The sequence below is a fragment of the Eurytemora carolleeae genome, unplaced genomic scaffold (genome assembly GCF_000591075.1).
Source record: "Eurytemora carolleeae unplaced genomic scaffold, Eaff_2.0 scaffold221, whole genome shotgun sequence".
Classification (NCBI taxonomy): Eukaryota; Metazoa; Arthropoda; class Copepoda; order Calanoida; family Temoridae; genus Eurytemora; species Eurytemora carolleeae.
In genome coordinates this window covers 472,765-489,812 of record NW_019396278.1, presented here as the reverse complement: position 1 = coordinate 489,812, position 17,048 = coordinate 472,765, and the positions used below count along the sequence as shown (strand labels likewise).

Below are 17,048 nucleotides of genomic sequence, written 5' to 3'. Positions count from 1 at the left end.
TTGATCCAGTTCTCCCCAAAATATTATCCTACTAATTACATTGATCAAGTTCTTCCCAAAATATTATCCTATTAAATACATTGATCCAGTTCTCCCATAGATATTATCCTATTAAATACATTGATCCAGTTCTCCCCAAAATATTATCCTAGTAATTACATTGATCAAGTTCTTCCCAAAATATTATCCTATTAAATACATTGATCCAGTTCTCCCAGAGTTATTATCCTATTAAATACATTGATCAAGTTCTTCCCAAAATATTATCCTAGTAAATACATTGATCCAGTTCTTCCCAAAATATTATCCTAGTAAATACATTGATCAAGTTCTCCCAGAGATATTATCCTATTAAATACATTGATCCAGTTCTCCCCAAAATATTATCCTATTAAATACATTGATCAAGTTCTTCCCAAAATATTATCCTATTAAATACATTGATCAAGTTCTCCCCGAAATATTATCCTATTAAATACATTGATCAAGTTCTTCCCAAAATATTATCCTATTAAATACATTGATCATGATCTCCCCAAAATATTATCCTATTAAATACATTGATCCAGTTCTCCCCAAAATATTATCCTATTAAATACATTGATCAAGTTCTTCCCAAAATATTATTCTAGTAAATACATTGATCATGTTCTCCCAGAGATATTATCCTATTAAATACATTGATCCAGTTCTCCCCGAAATATTATCCTATTAAATACATTGATCAAGTTCTCCCCGAAATATTATCCTATATTAAATACATTGATCAAGTTCTTCCCAAAATATTATCCTATTAAATACAATGATCAAGTTCTTCCCAAAATATTATCCTAGTAATTACATTGATCCAGTTCTCCCCAAAATATCCCATTAAATCTATTGATCGGGTTTATGTATGTTTCATTCAAGTAAATGCTGGTATCAAATATTTTGATAAATACATTACATTTTTATTTAGAAAAGACCTAAACCAAAAGGAATTTAAGAATTAATACATTAATGGGTTTCGGCAGTGGCGGACATAGGGGGGGGTTATTGGGGTTATTTACCCCCCCCTAGAATCCTGGGGGTAAATACCCCCCCTAGAATTCTAGGGGTAATTACCCCTGAACATATATTCAGGCCCTGAATAGCAGGGGTTACTCTATTTGCAACATATTCAACATATTCTAAATGATTCTAAATTCTAAAGTAATAGTCAATGTTAGGCCCAAGGAATCATTTTCCTCTCGGTCTTCTTGTAATCTAACAATAAATAGAATAAAATAAATTTTAAACGAATAAAAGGGACTGTAAGCGTATTTTCAAGTGACCCTTCATGCAAAGATGGCAATGACCCATTCACAAAGGTACCCTTGAAACCTTTGCATGATCAAGAAAGAATTAGATATCAAAGTTTACAGGATTGAAAACTTATAATATTCAAATGGGGACAAAGGCGGCTTATGGGAGGGGGGTACGTCCCCAGCCCTGGAAAACTAGGAGGATGTTGCCCCCCCCCCCTCGTGGAAAAATTAAGAACACAGAAAGGAAGACCAAGCACCTTCTAGCCTTTAAATTTTGATTTTTAAAAATAAATAAAAAAAATTTCCCTGCGGCGCCACTTATTCACTCTAAATAAAGATTTTTTTTATAAAAATCTAAATCAATTACACATTTTCCACCTTCCACCCCCAGGTGGTCATGGTTTGGGCATAAAATTGAATAGATTCCCTGCAAAAAAATCCAGGGGGAGGGTAAAAAATTTCGGCGCGCTATGCGCTAGATACTATAATTATTTCCCCCCCTCTAGAAAAAATCAAAAGCCGCCCCTCAAAAGTGACTACATTTCTACTGCAGGAAAAATAAAGGATTTATAAGAATTGAACACTGTAAAAGTTAGATAAGGTTCAATATCCTTTACATTATTGATCAGATAATGGTTTGTGGGATAACTTTGTGAATCTGGCATTGCTATCATTGCGTGGAGAGGTTCAATTGAAAATAAGCAACTATAGTTCTCTAATTCTAATATCTTAAATACCTTTAATATTACAATTTATATAGTTTTCTAATTCTAATATCTTAAATACCTTTAATATTTCAAACTATACAGTTTTCTAATTCTAATATCTTAAATACCTTTAATATTTCAAACTATAGTTTTATAATTCTAATATCTTAAATACCTTTAATATTTCAAACTATATAGTTTTCTAATTCTAATATCTTAAATACCTTTGATATTTCAAACTATATAGTTTTCTAATTCTAATATCTTAAATACCTTTAATATTTCAAACTATATAGTTTTCTAATTCTAATATCTTAAATACCTTTGATATTTCAAACTATATAGTTTTCTAATTCTAATATCTTAAATACCTTTAATATTTCAAACTATATAGTTTTCTAATTCAAATATCTTAAATACCTTTGATATTTCAAACTATAAGTTTTCGGGGGGTTATTTCAAAGATTTAATTATCAAAGGTACATAATCAGGTTGATACTGAAGTAAAGTCATAGACTTGAGCTTGTAAGTGCAATAATCTTATTGAGACTGTGAGCTTATTTTATTTTTCTATGTTTATCAAATATTGAAATTTATTTTAAAAAAGGAAAAACTACAAATATTAAATGATACCTTCATTGTAGTACATCATTTTAGACAAACCAAAATCACTGAACAAGGAAAAAACAATCAATATAATGAAAAAGATAAAGAGATTGTAAACGAAATTCCAAGTGACCCTTTATTCGAAGAATTTGCTATAAAACGGTTATTTTAACATTTTTTAATCTTTCTCTTAATCTGAGAAAGTATATTTCGTGGTGTACCAACAAAAATCTAAAAATCATCTGATGAAATTATGGTTTTATGTTTTTTTTTTAAATGCCAACCTTCCCATTAAACCTGTTCAAAAAGATAAAAGAACTATGCACAAAAACTTTTTATTAAAGGTTTGCTTTAATTAATTCTTCAAGTTTTTCATGCACGACATTTTACATGGTTAAATTTCTTATAGAATTGCTTTATGAATAGTAAAATTTAAAGTTCTCTTTTCTACAAAATGAAATTTAATTGGAAGAGCTTTGATTGAAATTATGAATTCTTTTGAATCCTTTTTTACAATTTTCAAAATTGAATAACAATGACAGTCTTTTTTTAGTGAATTAGATTTAAATCTGATGAAGAGCAAGCATCGAGGTTATAAAATTAGACTAGAAAATGCAAGAAATAAACTGGCTGTTTAAAAGGCAGTAAATTTTGTGAAAATGGGGATTATTATTTAAAAGCAAAGTTTTAATCAATAAACACCATGCTGATGTTAACTTAATGAATCAAGCGGTGCTATGTACTTGAAGCTTTTCAATTTTGATTAGCATAATCAATTTGTTGCTTCAATAATTTGAAATTTATTTCAAGAATAATAATGGTTGATTTAATATGAAATTTACGCCGCTTTTACATGAAGCCAACATTTCTTATCAGAAGGTTTAAGTATTATGTTTTAGGAAGTAATGCACAAATTTTGATAGTAGAATTCAGTGTGGGCTCAAGTGGTAGAGTATTGAACAAAATTTTAGATGCAAATGAAAAAATTCATTCAAATTTTCAAATTGCAATACGTAATTCTATAGCTCAACCCCTGTGTATTCAATGGTGTTTTGATTTTAAAGTTTATGATTTCTTTCTAAAAAGAAATCATAAACTTTAATTATAAATAATCATAAAAACAAATAGTTGATTTATTTTGTTTCCTAATTTTTGCCTCGTATCCTGCTCCAATAAGAATATTTCTAGCCGCTAGATCACCGTGCATTATTTTTCTAAATTAAATAAGTTTAACATTATTCAATAAATGAGCAAATCAAAAATGACTCTTTCAGAATGCAAGAAGCGATTCTCTCAGCTGGAGAAATTTTCAAGCCGAGAAAAATGGTCAATTTTAAGATTAAGGAAAAAACAGCTTCGACATTGTTTCTTGGATTTTGTAAATAATAATCTTCAGCATGAAGCGTTCATTTCAAATGGAAATTTCAGAAAAGAAAAAAAATTTATTTCCTTATAATTATTTATTTATTACAACAATAGGATGTGTAATGGAACTGAATCAGAACAATTCTTATACCTATAAATTAGCAACCTGGTTTAAATATTTTATATTTCAAACTTAGACTTTTGAAACTACCAGAATTGATAGTTTGAAATATCAAATGCCTCCGACATCAGAGCTGGGAACTTTAGAATTGTGGATATTGGGATTAATGCTTGATCTACTCTTTTTCTTAATCTGCAGATTAAATATTACTTGTTGTCCTCATGAATGTGATCTCTATGGGGATTAAGGATATCACATTCTAAAGTTTTCAGCTCAGGTTGCATAGCTATAGGAATTAGAAAATTATAATTTGTGGCAAGGACAAGGCAAGGGGTCAGTAATCAGTATTTTATATTTTAATTTTGATTTACTTACTTTGATGCCAGATAGTTCATCCCGTGTGCAATAGAGTAGGACCAGGTAAACAGGAGGCTCATGTTAAACTCATTCTCAACCCGCCCTGTACAGTGTACGTAGTGTATAACAATGTACAGTAAACAATAATAGTACTAAAGTAGGATTTCTGGTCAAAATTTAGATGGGTGAGATCACTACCACATGAGAAAAGCAATTTAACTATCCGTACCATAGATCAAATTTAACAATCCATACCATAGATCAAATTTAACTATCCGTACCTACATCATATTTAACTAATCTGTACCTAGATCAAATTTAACTATCCGTACCCTAGATCAAATTTAACTATCCGTACCTAGATAAAATTTAACTATCCGTACCTAGATCAAATTTAACTATCCGTACCTAGATCAAATTTAACTATCTGTACCTAGATCAAATATTCCTTGAATTAAGTTAAATCCAACCTCCGCACAGTTCAGTATAAACAATCCCAACAAAACAAATTCTTTTAAAAGTTTTATAGGAAGAGGAATACATATTTTGATTCTATCAATCCAAAGTAATAGAGCCTTTGTCACAAACTCTGAGTTCCTAATCCTAATATCTAGCAACCCAAAATATGCCAGGCTGCGAAGATAAAGGGATTTAAATATATTTTTAGCTTTTGGCAATGATTTTAAATGTGAAATGGGATTATAAATGTGAAATGGGATTTAAATGTGAAATGTTATTATAAATATGAAATGGGATTATAAATATGAAACGGGATTATAAATGTGAAATTGGATTATAAATGTGAAATGTTATTATAAATGTGAAATGGGATTATAAATATGAAATGGGATTATAAATGCGAAATGTTATTATAAATATGAAATGGGATTATAAATATGAAATGTTATTATAAATGTGAAATGTTATTATAAATGTGAAATGTGATTATAAATATGAAATGGAATTATAAATGTGAATGGGGATTATAACTGTGAAATGAAAAACAGATCAAGAGATCATGAAAACAAAAGACAAAAGTTAAAAGAAAAACGCGACAGAATTCCACCAAATCTTAACATTTCCAAACTTTACACGACCAGGGCCGTGGACACCCACCTGGGGTCGAAATTGGAGAAGGCGAGAAGTTGCGCCTGTTCTTTCCTAGGAATGTTTTCATATCTCCATGTGGGCAGTACTCCAGGAGTAGGTACAGTTTACCCATGCTAAACATATCATGTCAATCTTATATATATATAGCAGTATCCAGGAGTAGGTATAGTTTACCCATACTAAACATATCATGTCAATCTTATATATATAAAGCAGTACTCCAGGAGTATAGGTACAGTTTACCCATGCTAAACATATCATGTCAATCTTATATATATATATAGCAGTACTCCAGGAGTAGGTATAGTTTACCCATACTAAACATATCATGTCAATCTTATATATATATAGCAGTACTCCAGGAGTAAGTATAGTTTACCCATACTAAAATTGCAGGCCAATCTTAATAAAAAGGAAAGCCACCGACTGTATAAGATGTAAAAAAATGTAATGAGTAATATGTAATTGTCCCCTGGATAAGACAGAATCCATCAGATTAACCTTTTCGACATAGAAGGTCGTTTTATGCCGATTGTTGAACTTTTTTTGAAATTTCACGGGCAACTTTGACCTTTTCAGCTAGTCTCCATTTTACAAGCAGAGCATTAATATTGCATGTATATTTTTATGCCAACCCGACTTACAAAGGATAGGCGGCATACACCTTATTACACGTTTCGAAGCAATCTTGGTCAATTTTTGAAATTGCACAGGCCCCAGTGGACATGTCTAGAATATCTACCTTTGAAAATCTAGAGTGTTAGCTCCCACTAGATTAACCAAAGAATAATTTCGTTCCAATTGAGATAATATCTTCAGCTCGTCTGAACAAAAACACAATTTAAATTTTTAATTTAAAGGGTTGTTTGCGAATTTTACAAGTTGGAGATTGTATGAATATTTAATAAGTGTTATGTTTATTTCTGTCCAATATTTGTGTAAAAAAAATTTTTGAAACCACATTAGTATAGTGGATCTTAAAATTTGTTAAAATACCATTTGAGAAAATCGGGTTGACATAATATTTTCCGACGTTTTTCTTGCTTAATATTAAAAACAGTTCCTTTGTTTAGAGTTTAAATTGTATTATTTCCTATTATTGATAGCCACTGAGATCTATCCCCGTGGTTTTTAGCTTGCTTCACAGCAACCTACATAATGATGATAAGTCAAAATTACTTATTTAATTAAAAACACGAAAAATAGAAAGTTTAAAAAGAGAAGAATGAATGAAAAAAACAATCAAAAAAAAACATCGTTAAATAGGAAAAAAGGCAGTTCAGAAAAAAGAATACAGAAAAGTGAAAAACTTGAAAAATATAGCATATTAGCACGTGTAAAAATAATATAGATAAATGGTCAGAAAATTTTTTTTATGTCACAATTGACATGTTTAAAAAAATTAAATTGTTGATAAGTAAAACGCAGACAAGTATAGTCTAAGCATAAGTGACAAGATAAAAAAAAGAGATGCAGGATGAATGAAAGAATAAAGGGAAAAACAGATGAAGGATGATGAATTAAAGAATAAATTAAAAAAGAGATAAAGGATGAATGAAAGAATAAATGAAAAAAGAGAAGAAGGATGAATGAAAGAACAAATGAGAAAAGAGATGAAGGATGAATGAAAGAATAAATGAAAAAAGAGATAAAGGATGAATGAAAGAATAAATGAAAAAAGAGATGAAGGATGAATCCAAGAATAAATGAAAAAAAGAGAAAAAATACCTTTTCTCTTCTCCCTGAATCTGTAATTAAAGTTCCCAACCCAACTGTTCCAAACTGTCCCTGCCCTGTTTATAAAAACAGAATAAAAAATATATAAGAAAAACGTTACCAAAAATATTTAACTGAATTCAGTTATAAAACATCAGAATAAAAAAAAAGTTTACGATGAAATATGGGAAAAAATCTTTGCTTTTCTTTTATCTTAGGGATTTATTCATTTTTAATTGTTGTAACTGTTATATCTCTAAAAATGTTCAGAGCTGGGAACAGAATGGGATACCTTTAATCCCGACTGCTTAATCCTAATATCCAGTTTTAGATTCTTGCTTTTTTGGATAATATTACAGAAAAATCAAAAACCAGTTTACCAAAATTAGAGAGTCCCTCCCGTCTCTGTATATTATCCCACTTCGAATGGTTGAAAAAGAGAGGATCAAAGCATTGATCTCGATATCCATTATTCTGAAGTTCCCAGCTCAGGCCACTTTTTTTTAGAGATAGTTCAGTGAGAGTTACAAAGTCCTTCATAAGAAAAGGATATAGGGTTATGATAAAATAAAAGGAACAATTTTTTGACAATACGTCCATACGATTTGCCTGAAATTTTACAGACAGCATAATGTTTGGCGGAAAATACATATTTATTTTTTTAATTTTTTGGCAGGACTTCTGCATGGGGTCGAAGTTACAGGGGAGTTAAATGAGACACTACGACAATTCCACTGCTCTGGTTGTCTCTGTACATTTCCACTGCTCTGGTTGTCTCTGTACAATAATACTGCTCTGGTTGTCTCTGTACAATTCCACTGCTCTGATTGTCTCTGTACAATTTCTCTAAATTGGCATTTCTTAATGGATATTTTTGAATTACCTATAATCATGCCAGGATCAAATCTTTCTCTTGAAATCTCAAAAATATTTCTTTTGTACTCCAAAACTTGGATTTGTGCGTTCAGCGTCAGATCAGGATTAAATCTACTAAAATTAGATTTTCTAATTATAGGGAATTTTATTTCAACTTTACAAGTCATATTAATAAATAAAAAAGGATATTTCATTGGGTATTATTCTCAAACCGGACCTGGGATATGACTGGTTAACTTTGTTAATTTGGCCCAAATTTGCATCAAGTGTAAAAACATATGATTTTCTAATCTCTTTATCTTTGAAACCGAATGTTGTAGACCTTAGACATTTCAAACTATGAATTCTGTTATAACAAACAATCTAAGTTTAAAATATCAAAGGTTTACAACATTTGGTTGTAGATATATAGGTATTAGAAAATTGGTATTTGTGGCAAAGACTCAATTCCATTGGACCAAATTGCGGTTTGGGACAAACACCACTATTATTCAATTGCAATTCTTATTTTTTATGCTTTTAATCCATTCCTTATGTTTCCACTTGAAATAGAATCATATTACGTATAAAAAGATTTAAGTACAAAGTAGATATCGAACATGAATTTGTATCACAGGTTACAAGTCTTTTAATGACAAAAAAACGCCAATATGAGGAAATATCATATTCATCAATTTGGTGAGAGAAATGGCAGCCTTTTTAACGTTATTTTGGATGTGAAAAGTTCAGATACAAAAACTCGCCATGGAAGCGATTAAAACGCGCTGAATAAGCGGTGGTTCAAGGAAAATCGGTAAGCTTTCTCACTTCTAAAATTTCCATATTTTTAATGTAAGGATAGATTTACTAACCATAAGTTTCCATCCAGATTTCTGCTCATCAATTCAAAAATATTTTTCTCCTCGTTCACATCCTTCAAAACATCTAATTAGAAAAAGGGCATTGGGTTGAAGACTGTTTAAAACATTCATAATTTTTGGCTCGTAAAATGTTTAATTTATATCAAAATTNCTAATTAGAATATGGGCATCGGGTTGAAGACTGTTTAAAACATTCATAATTTTTGGCTCATAAAATGTTTAATTTATATCAAAATTATATTCTCTGCACTCTTAAAATTGCTTTGATTATACTGAGCATAATTTTTAACATTTTTATTTTTTATTTTAGTTTTTAACAATTGTATAAATTAAATAGATGATGGTCAAAGCAATTAAACAGGGTGCTCACACGCCTGCACACACCCTGTCATTAAACAGGGTGCTCACACGCCTGCACACACCCTGTCATTAAACAGGGTGCTCACACGTCTGCACACACCCTGTCATTAAACAGGGTGCTCACACGCCTGCACACACCCTGTCACAGTTCTTGTTGTACTTCATTTTCTGAACTACAGTCTTGTTTTCAAATGTTTTTTCCTGTGCTTCAACTTTCTATCATGTTCTTGGTTAAATTTTTAAAGAGAAGTTTTTTGGAAATCCCGATAACCACCAATATGTTTTCGGTTTTGTAATTTTGTTGTAGACACCCTGTTCCTACACTATATACTTGTATCTTGGTTTATAAATATCCTATACCTGTAGTGCTTCCACTCTAGGACTGGATATATCAATATCCTCTCCATGGATTGTCAGGACTGGGGATATCTATGTTTACTAATATCTTATACCTGTATTGTATCCACTCTAGGACTGTATATATCAAAATATCCTATGTATCCACTCTAGGACTGGATATATCAATATTCTCTCCATGGATTGTCAGGACTGGGGATATCTAGGTTTACTAATATCCTATACCTGTATTGTATCCACTCTAGGACTGGATATATCAATATTCTCTCCAGAATTGTCAGGACTGGTGATATCTAGGTTTACTAATATCCTATACCTGTAGTGTATCCACTGAAGGACTGGATATATCAATATTCTCTCCATGGATTGTCAGGACATGGGGATATCTAGGTTTAATAATATATTATACTAGTAAACTAGTTTCCACTCTAGGATTGGATATATCAATATTCTCTCCATGGATTGTCAGGACTGGGATATCTAGGTTTGCTAATATCCTATACATGTAGCGTATCCACTCTAGGACTGGATATATCAAAATTCTTTCCTGGATAGTCAGGACTGGGGATATCTAGGTTTGCTAATATCCTATACCTGTATACTAGTTTCCACTCTAGGATTGGATATATCAATATTCTCTCCAGTCTCTCTCATAACCTGGTCAGTCTCTCTCATAACCTGTTCAGTCTCTCTCATAACTTGTTCAGTCTCTCTCATAACCTGCTCAGTCTCTCTCACAACCTGCTCAGTCTCTCTCATAACCTGCTCAGTCTCTCTCATAACCTGCTCAGTCTCTCTCATAACCTGCTCAGTCTCTCTCATAACCTGCACAGTCTCTCTCATAACCTGCACTGTCTCTCTCATAACCTGCTCTTTCGTTCTTTTACCTGGGATGCTAAGTGGGGTAAAACTTGTCTCCTGGTCTTCATGGTTCAGTAAAGTAACACTATATAAAATCATTAATTAAATTAACTTCTTTAATAAAATAAATGATTTTACGACAAGAATTGTGTTTAGAGGTAATAAGAAGAAATACAAAATAAAGCTTTTCATGAACAAAAAGTGGTAATATTGGCAAAAACTATTGGGACTAGAAAACCTTTAAAAAGATAAAAGGGTGAATTTAGTTTTTACAATGCAGAAAAATTACGAAAAAAACTAAGAAGCATATTTTATTTATTTCAACTCTATCTATAAATATATAATACTTTGCTTGTCTGTTTGTCTGCTTGTTCATAACCGATAAACGTCAAAACGGCTCAACCGATTGGGACCAACTTTTTTGTGGGACCTCATATGATCCCAGGAAAGATTTATGGATGGTTAGAATTGAAAAAATTTGTCTTGAAAAAGTCTCAAATATCAAAATCCACGAAAAAAATCGATAAAAAAACAACAATTAAAAGTTAAAATTGGAAGCCTAGTAACATAAAAAAAAAAGTTTATTACTTCAAAGAAAAAAAAGAATATAAAGAACCTTTTTCCCGGCGATGTCTCTAACTCCAAATTTCTCCTCAGTTTCAACTGCTTCAGACAACAAAAGATTAAGAGAAGTAGAAATCCTTAAATAAAGTAAATTCTTAAATTCTACAAAACTATTTTCGTTTTTTGACGTTGAAAACAAGAAAAGAGTAAAAGTGTGATAAATATTTCTCTGGCAGATTAATAGAACATTTGATAACAGATCATTTCACATCAAGCTAAAGTAAATCTAAAATGTTTTAATCACAACTCCTCTTCTTAATGAGCTATTGAGATGAAGAAAAAATGTTTTAATTACTAAAAGCAACCGGATAAAGTTCCTTTCTCATACTGGAGGAGCTACTAGGTCAATGGGTCCTTCTGAATAGCTCACTGAGAATTGAAAATGATAAAAATCAATAAAAAAAGTAAAAATATATTTTTTTATTGTTAACCTGTTGAGACTATAATTATAACTGCAGTGCTTCCATAACTAAGAGAATTATTCCCACTCACTTCAAAAAAATCTCCTGAAAAAACTACTTTGACGAAAATCAATTTTTTTAAATGAAGATTTACTTGAGTTGCTTGTCTAAAAATGGAAATGAAATCTGAACCTACTGAATTTTGGGGGGGGGGGGGTCACAGAGATCTAGACAACCCTAAAAATTACTCATCAAATGTTTATACAGCCTCGACTTTAAATCGTCGTAACGCCTTGGACTTTGATTTACCTCACAACATTTTAGTAGCCCTAGACATATATATTATTAGAATAAAACGAGCTTGTTTCTAGCTCAACTTTAAAAGAAGTAATTGACAAAATACTGCTCAATTTTCGTATTAGCAGAACTTATATAAGATCTAACCTGTGATTGCTTTGATTAAATAAGATCTAACCTGTGATTGCTGTGATTATATAAGATCTAACCTGTGATTGCTGTGATTATATAAGATCTAACCTGTGATTGCTGTGATTATATAAGATCTAACCTGTGATTGCTAGAAAAGTTTCGTCCTGACAATCAACTTCGCCCAAGCGTAATATTTTAGTCGACATGAACATTTTCCTGGGCGCACGCTCATTCAAATTATTTTGTATTGATGTGCAATTAGGAAGGAGCAGTTAATTTGCTTATAAAAGGGACTGTAGTTTGATTTTAAGTGACCGTCTATTTAAAGATGGCCATGTCCGATTCACAACGGTACCCTTGAAATCTTCATTTTATTTAGATCAAAAATATGGAAGAAATTGTCGTTTTTCTATGTTTATAATTTGCTTATTTCTGATAATCACTTTTGTAGAGAAATCAAAATTGAAATAATCAGTATCATTAATTACATTAAAGCCTTTATTATGTTTTTAAATCCCCCCCTCCCTCCCTTCTCTCAAATATTTATTTTAATGATTCTCAAAACTTATATCGGGTTCATTTAATACTAAATTAGATAATTGTGGATTCCTGAGCCGAATAATGATATTATCAGATTCCTGAAACAAATTTTTAACAATAAACAGTTTTAAAGAATATATTCAAGGCAAATAATCTTCAGAGATTGAAGTTTCAGGTCGTCTTTAAAGTCTCATCCTTTGTGGATAACCCTGTACAAATGAAAAAAATTTATAGATACTTAGGGACCGAATTATTAAATGGGAAAGGTCGCTGAACTATCAACATCCGGTTCAAATCTTCATGAATCTTTCACTTTGAATCCGTGAATTAAAAGCGGTAGGTAGTTCAGCGACCTTTTCTTATTCATTAAATTTGGTCTGAGGAAAACTAACCTTTGGTTCAAATCCTTGAACATCACAGAGAATGTTTGAAATATTTTCAAAGCTTTTTCCTGCTCCTGCTCTACCCTTACCACACTCCGTCCAGTTCTAAAGACAACAATTTCAACCAACATTTTCAGGAGAATCAATAATTAATTTCGTTTTTGTTGTTGATGTCAAGTTGATAATAATGATAATAATAGTAATAATAATGATAATAATAATAATATTAATAATAATAGTATTTACTACATTTTTACATTTAAAAAAAGTTTTTTACTGCTGACAGGAGTGTATATTTATTTAAATCATTACCCCCGAAGTTAGGTTTGTTTTTTTAATTGTTTTTTTTAATGATTTTTAAAGAAAAAAAATTTAATTAAAAAGTATAAAAGTATAAAAAGAAATGATGAAAAACTTGCCTTTTGATATCAAATTTTTCCTTTGGTAACTGTTAAATATTTTGTTAACCTGTGTAGTTGGATTGAAGAATGAGAACTGAAAGATTGGTTGCTGACTCCTGGTTCTACTGGGAGTACTAGGACAACTCCTACTAGATCTATCCTTCTGTACTTCAGTAAACCACTCCCTAGACATGAACAGTGTATTATGGAGTACTCCCAATTCTACCACTCCTTAGACATTTACACTGTATTATGGAGTACTCCTGGTTCTACTAGGAGGACTAGGACAACTCCTACCTATAGATATATACTTCTATACTTCAGTAAACCACTCCCTAGATATGTACGTTTATTATACAGTACTCCTGGTTCTACTAGGAGGACTAGTACAACTCCTACCTAAAGATATATCCTTCAATACTTCAGTAAACTGCTTCCTAGATATGTACAGTTTATTATAGAGTACTCCTGGTTCTACTGGGAGGACTAGGACAACTCCTACCTAAAATATATCCTTCTATACTTCAGTAAACCGCTTCCTAGATATGTACAGTTTATTATAGAGTACTCCTGGTTCTACTGGGAGGACTAGGACAACTCCTACCTATAGATCTATCCTACTGTACTTCAGTAAACCGCTTCCTAGATATTTACAGTTCATTATAGAGTACTCCTGGTTCTACTTTGAGGACTAGGACAACTCCAACCTATAGATCTATCCTACTGTACTTCAGTAAACCACTCCCTTGATATGTACAGTTTATATAGAGTACTCCTGGTTCTACTGGGAGGACTAGGACAACTCCTACCTAAAGATATATCCTTCTATACTTCAGTAAACCGCTTCCTAGATATTTACAGTTTATTATAGAGTACTCCTGGTTCTACTGGGAGGACCACTCCCTTGATATGTAATTGTACAGTGTCTCTGTTCAGTATTATTATTCCTATTCATTCAATGAAATACAGTATACATATTCAAAAGAAATTTATTTGTAAAAATTGTTATTTAAAAGTCGCATTTGTTGTACAACGTACTTCTTCATTTATAATTTTATCCAAATTCAAATTATTCAAATTTATGGAATTGAAAAATCTTGAAATCCAAAATAAATACAGAGGCTGAAAAAAAGGTTTGTTTATGATTAAAAAACAATGAGTTTGAGTGAAGGGTTTAATTCTTTTTAATTGCACGCATTTAACGCATTTTTCAGAAGAAAAATTAATATTTTTACCTGACTGTACAATCCATACTGGTTGTATTTACGTTGCAATGCGTAGTTTCCTAAAAATGTGTTTAGCGTGTAATAAACAACTTTCTGGCATTAAACTTTCAAACTAAAAAAACCTGAAAAGAGCAAAATTTTTCTCAATTGCAAAATTTAAGTTTTAAAAAAAAATATGAAACGTATGAAATAGGTTATGCCGTGCGCTGAAAAAGGACATTCTGTGTGATATTTAAAAAAAAAGCATAATTCAGTTAGTTTCTTTAGTTGGATTTGACTAATTTATAATTACATTATTTAGTTTAGCAGCACGTGTGAGATTGATCGAACAGGAACCATTCTTAGTTGTGCAGCTCACATTCCTTCTAAACAAAATAATAATTATTAAGAAAGGGATATGTAATGGACCCCGACTTGGACCCCCCAGACCTCCGCAGCTAGGTTAGAGGGTCATGCCACAAGATGATAGGTTATATAAATAACAATTAAATATACTACCTTAATTTTCAGAGCAGATAAAAAGCGGAAAAAAATAAATTTCTCCCCTTTTCAGCATTAAAAAAAAAAAAACAATTGATAAGTAGAGTCAGAAACTTTATAATGCATATATAGCACACACCGATAAAACTTAACCTCAGAAGCGCGGTTTTAAAATAAGCAATTATTATTGTAGAGAAATATTTGTATGACTTCTTGAAAAACTAAATTGTTTTCTTGATGTTTTTCGGATTCTTGAATTTTTCTAAAATGTAGTGTACAGTCCTTTAACAGGGTTTAGTATCGTTCAGCTTTACTTGTATATATTTCCGTATTCAGTATGAAAATGCCATGTCATGACTGAAATGTATCAATTCAGCAGTAAAAATACAAGTTGCTGACACATTCCTGGGGTTAATTTTTGGATTCATTCATTTAAAGGGACTGTGAGAGTAATTTCAAGTGACCCTCCATGCAAAGATGGCTATTCCAATTTACAACGGTCACCTTAAAAGTTTTGTCTGATCAAGTATGAATTAGATATCCATGTTTTTGTTTCTTTAAAAACTATTTATTTTCATTTGTGGTTTTGCTGTAAGAGTGACTTGCGCATTTTTTGCTTATAAGAAACAAGCAAGAAATTCACACAAATAAACACTTTTTGAGTTTTAAAAACGTCATTTTTTTCTTGATTTTTTTATATCAGGTTAAGGTTTGAAGGGGAACAAATGTGAATCGGGAAATGCTATCTTTGCATGGAGGGCCAACTTGAAATAGCGCTTACAGTCCCTTTAATATACGCTAATAAACAACATTGTATACAGTCCCTTTAATATACGCTGATAAACATCATTGTAATTACTGTAAAATTAGTCAACATAGAAGCAAATTGTACTTTTTAAATATATTTCATGAAAGTTTAATTTGTGAAATGGTGGCGTGGTGGGGTAATTTATTATTTTTGAACATTTTCACATTAATATTCATAATTTGTAAACCTTGCATGGCAAAACCCGTCAACAATCAGAATAATAAAAATAAGCTATCCGAATAAAAATAAATATGACATTTTCATCGTCAATATAAAAAAGTTAACTATTCATAAAATACAATAGAAAGGCGTTTTCTTTAAAATATGATAATTCTGAGAGAAGTCCCTTTTAACTATAATAATTTCGTGAGANGTGTTTATTTCTCAAATAAACAACTCGGTTAGCAGTCCCTTTAAAGTATAATAAATAGGTAGCAGTCCCTTTAAATTATAATAATACGGTTAGCAGTCCCCTTAAATTGCAGAATACGGTTAACAGTCCCTTTAAAGTATAATACTACGGTTAGCAGTCCCTTTAAAGTATAATAAATAGGTAGCCGTCCCTTTAAATTATGCAACTTTACCTGCTCCAATATGTAGTTTCATTTTCTTTCCATAATATTCTCCCTACTTTTAAATCAGCCTAAATATTAAAATAATATTTATAACTATTCATAACACTGTTATTTTGGTTCGCAGTGTTATAAAGTTTTTGAACAGAAATTTTCTCTTTGTCGAGAAGGTTCAAGCCTTTTAAAATTTAATTTTGTCCCAAGAAGAGACAAAATATAATCTAATAAGTCCAAAAACTTTATTGCACGACGTGCCAAAATAATCGTGTTATAGGTAATTTTATGAAACTTTTGTTTACTTGTTTTATTTTAGATCAAATAAGCTTGGAAACAAAGCAGAAGTCAAAATATAAAGTTGATTTCAATTTCATTTCCATTTCCATAGAAAACAATATTTTGGAAATATCCAAATTTTTTATGAGAAAATCCGGGAACCAATCAAAACTTTAAAGCACACGTGCTATAATTTACAGCTAATTTAACATAATGATTACTTTATAGCACGTTCATTATGAAATTCACGATAAAGTGAGTAATAATGATAAAAGACACAATAGTTTCATAAAATAATATTAAAATTGCTGTGATTATATAAGATCTAA

General features: G+C 30.9%; 2 protein-coding genes across 2 annotated transcripts; both read right to left on the bottom strand.

Moving 5' to 3' along the window:
- Positions 1-1,204: 1,204 nt before the first annotated feature.
- LOC111700013 (platelet-derived growth factor receptor alpha) lies at positions 1,205-10,109 on the bottom strand. The gene is made up of 11 exons (XM_023470819.1): positions 10,038-10,109; positions 8,996-9,057; positions 8,152-8,258; positions 7,281-7,345; positions 6,646-6,703; positions 6,295-6,376; positions 5,559-5,665; positions 4,461-4,545; positions 3,745-3,813; positions 2,627-2,664; positions 1,205-1,245 (listed from the first exon to the last, which is right to left on the bottom strand). Exons 2-11 carry the CDS (start codon positions 9,022-9,024, stop codon positions 1,205-1,207), a joined length of 681 nt encoding a protein of 226 aa, XP_023326587.1. The 5' UTR covers positions 9,025-9,057; positions 10,038-10,109.
- Positions 10,110-10,199: 90 nt separating this feature from the next.
- Positions 10,200-16,526, bottom strand: LOC111700012 (uncharacterized). The gene is made up of 10 exons (XM_023470818.1): positions 16,459-16,526; positions 14,879-14,951; positions 14,596-14,645; positions 13,428-13,545; positions 12,969-13,064; positions 12,646-12,674; positions 12,176-12,252; positions 11,638-11,712; positions 11,199-11,283; positions 10,200-10,667 (listed from the first exon to the last, which is right to left on the bottom strand). The coding sequence occupies exons 3-10, from the start codon at positions 14,610-14,612 to the stop codon at positions 10,310-10,312; spliced, it is 855 nt and encodes a 284-aa protein (XP_023326586.1). The 5' UTR covers positions 14,613-14,645; positions 14,879-14,951; positions 16,459-16,526; the 3' UTR covers positions 10,200-10,309.
- Positions 16,527-17,048: the final 522 nt, after the last annotated feature.

Coding starts and splice junctions, on each gene's coding strand:
- LOC111700013 (XM_023470819.1), bottom strand. CDS start 9,024: ATGAGCAGAAATCTGGATGGAAACTTATG. Junction 8,259..8,995: donor AATCTGGATGGAAACTTATG/GTTAGTAAATCT, acceptor ATCTAATTTTAG/TAGATTTAATCCTGATCTGA. Junction 4,546..5,558: donor TTCTCCAATTTCGACCCCAG/GTGGGTGTCCAC, acceptor TACACTGTACAG/GGCGGGTTGAGAATGAGTTT.
- LOC111700012 (XM_023470818.1), bottom strand. Junction 12,253..12,645: donor AATATCATTATTCGGCTCAG/GAATCCACAATT, acceptor GCGTGCGCCCAG/GAAAATGTTCATGTCGACTA. Junction 11,284..11,637: donor TATAATTATAGTCTCAACAG/GTTAACAATAAA, acceptor ACTTTATTTAAG/GATTTCTACTTCTCTTAATC.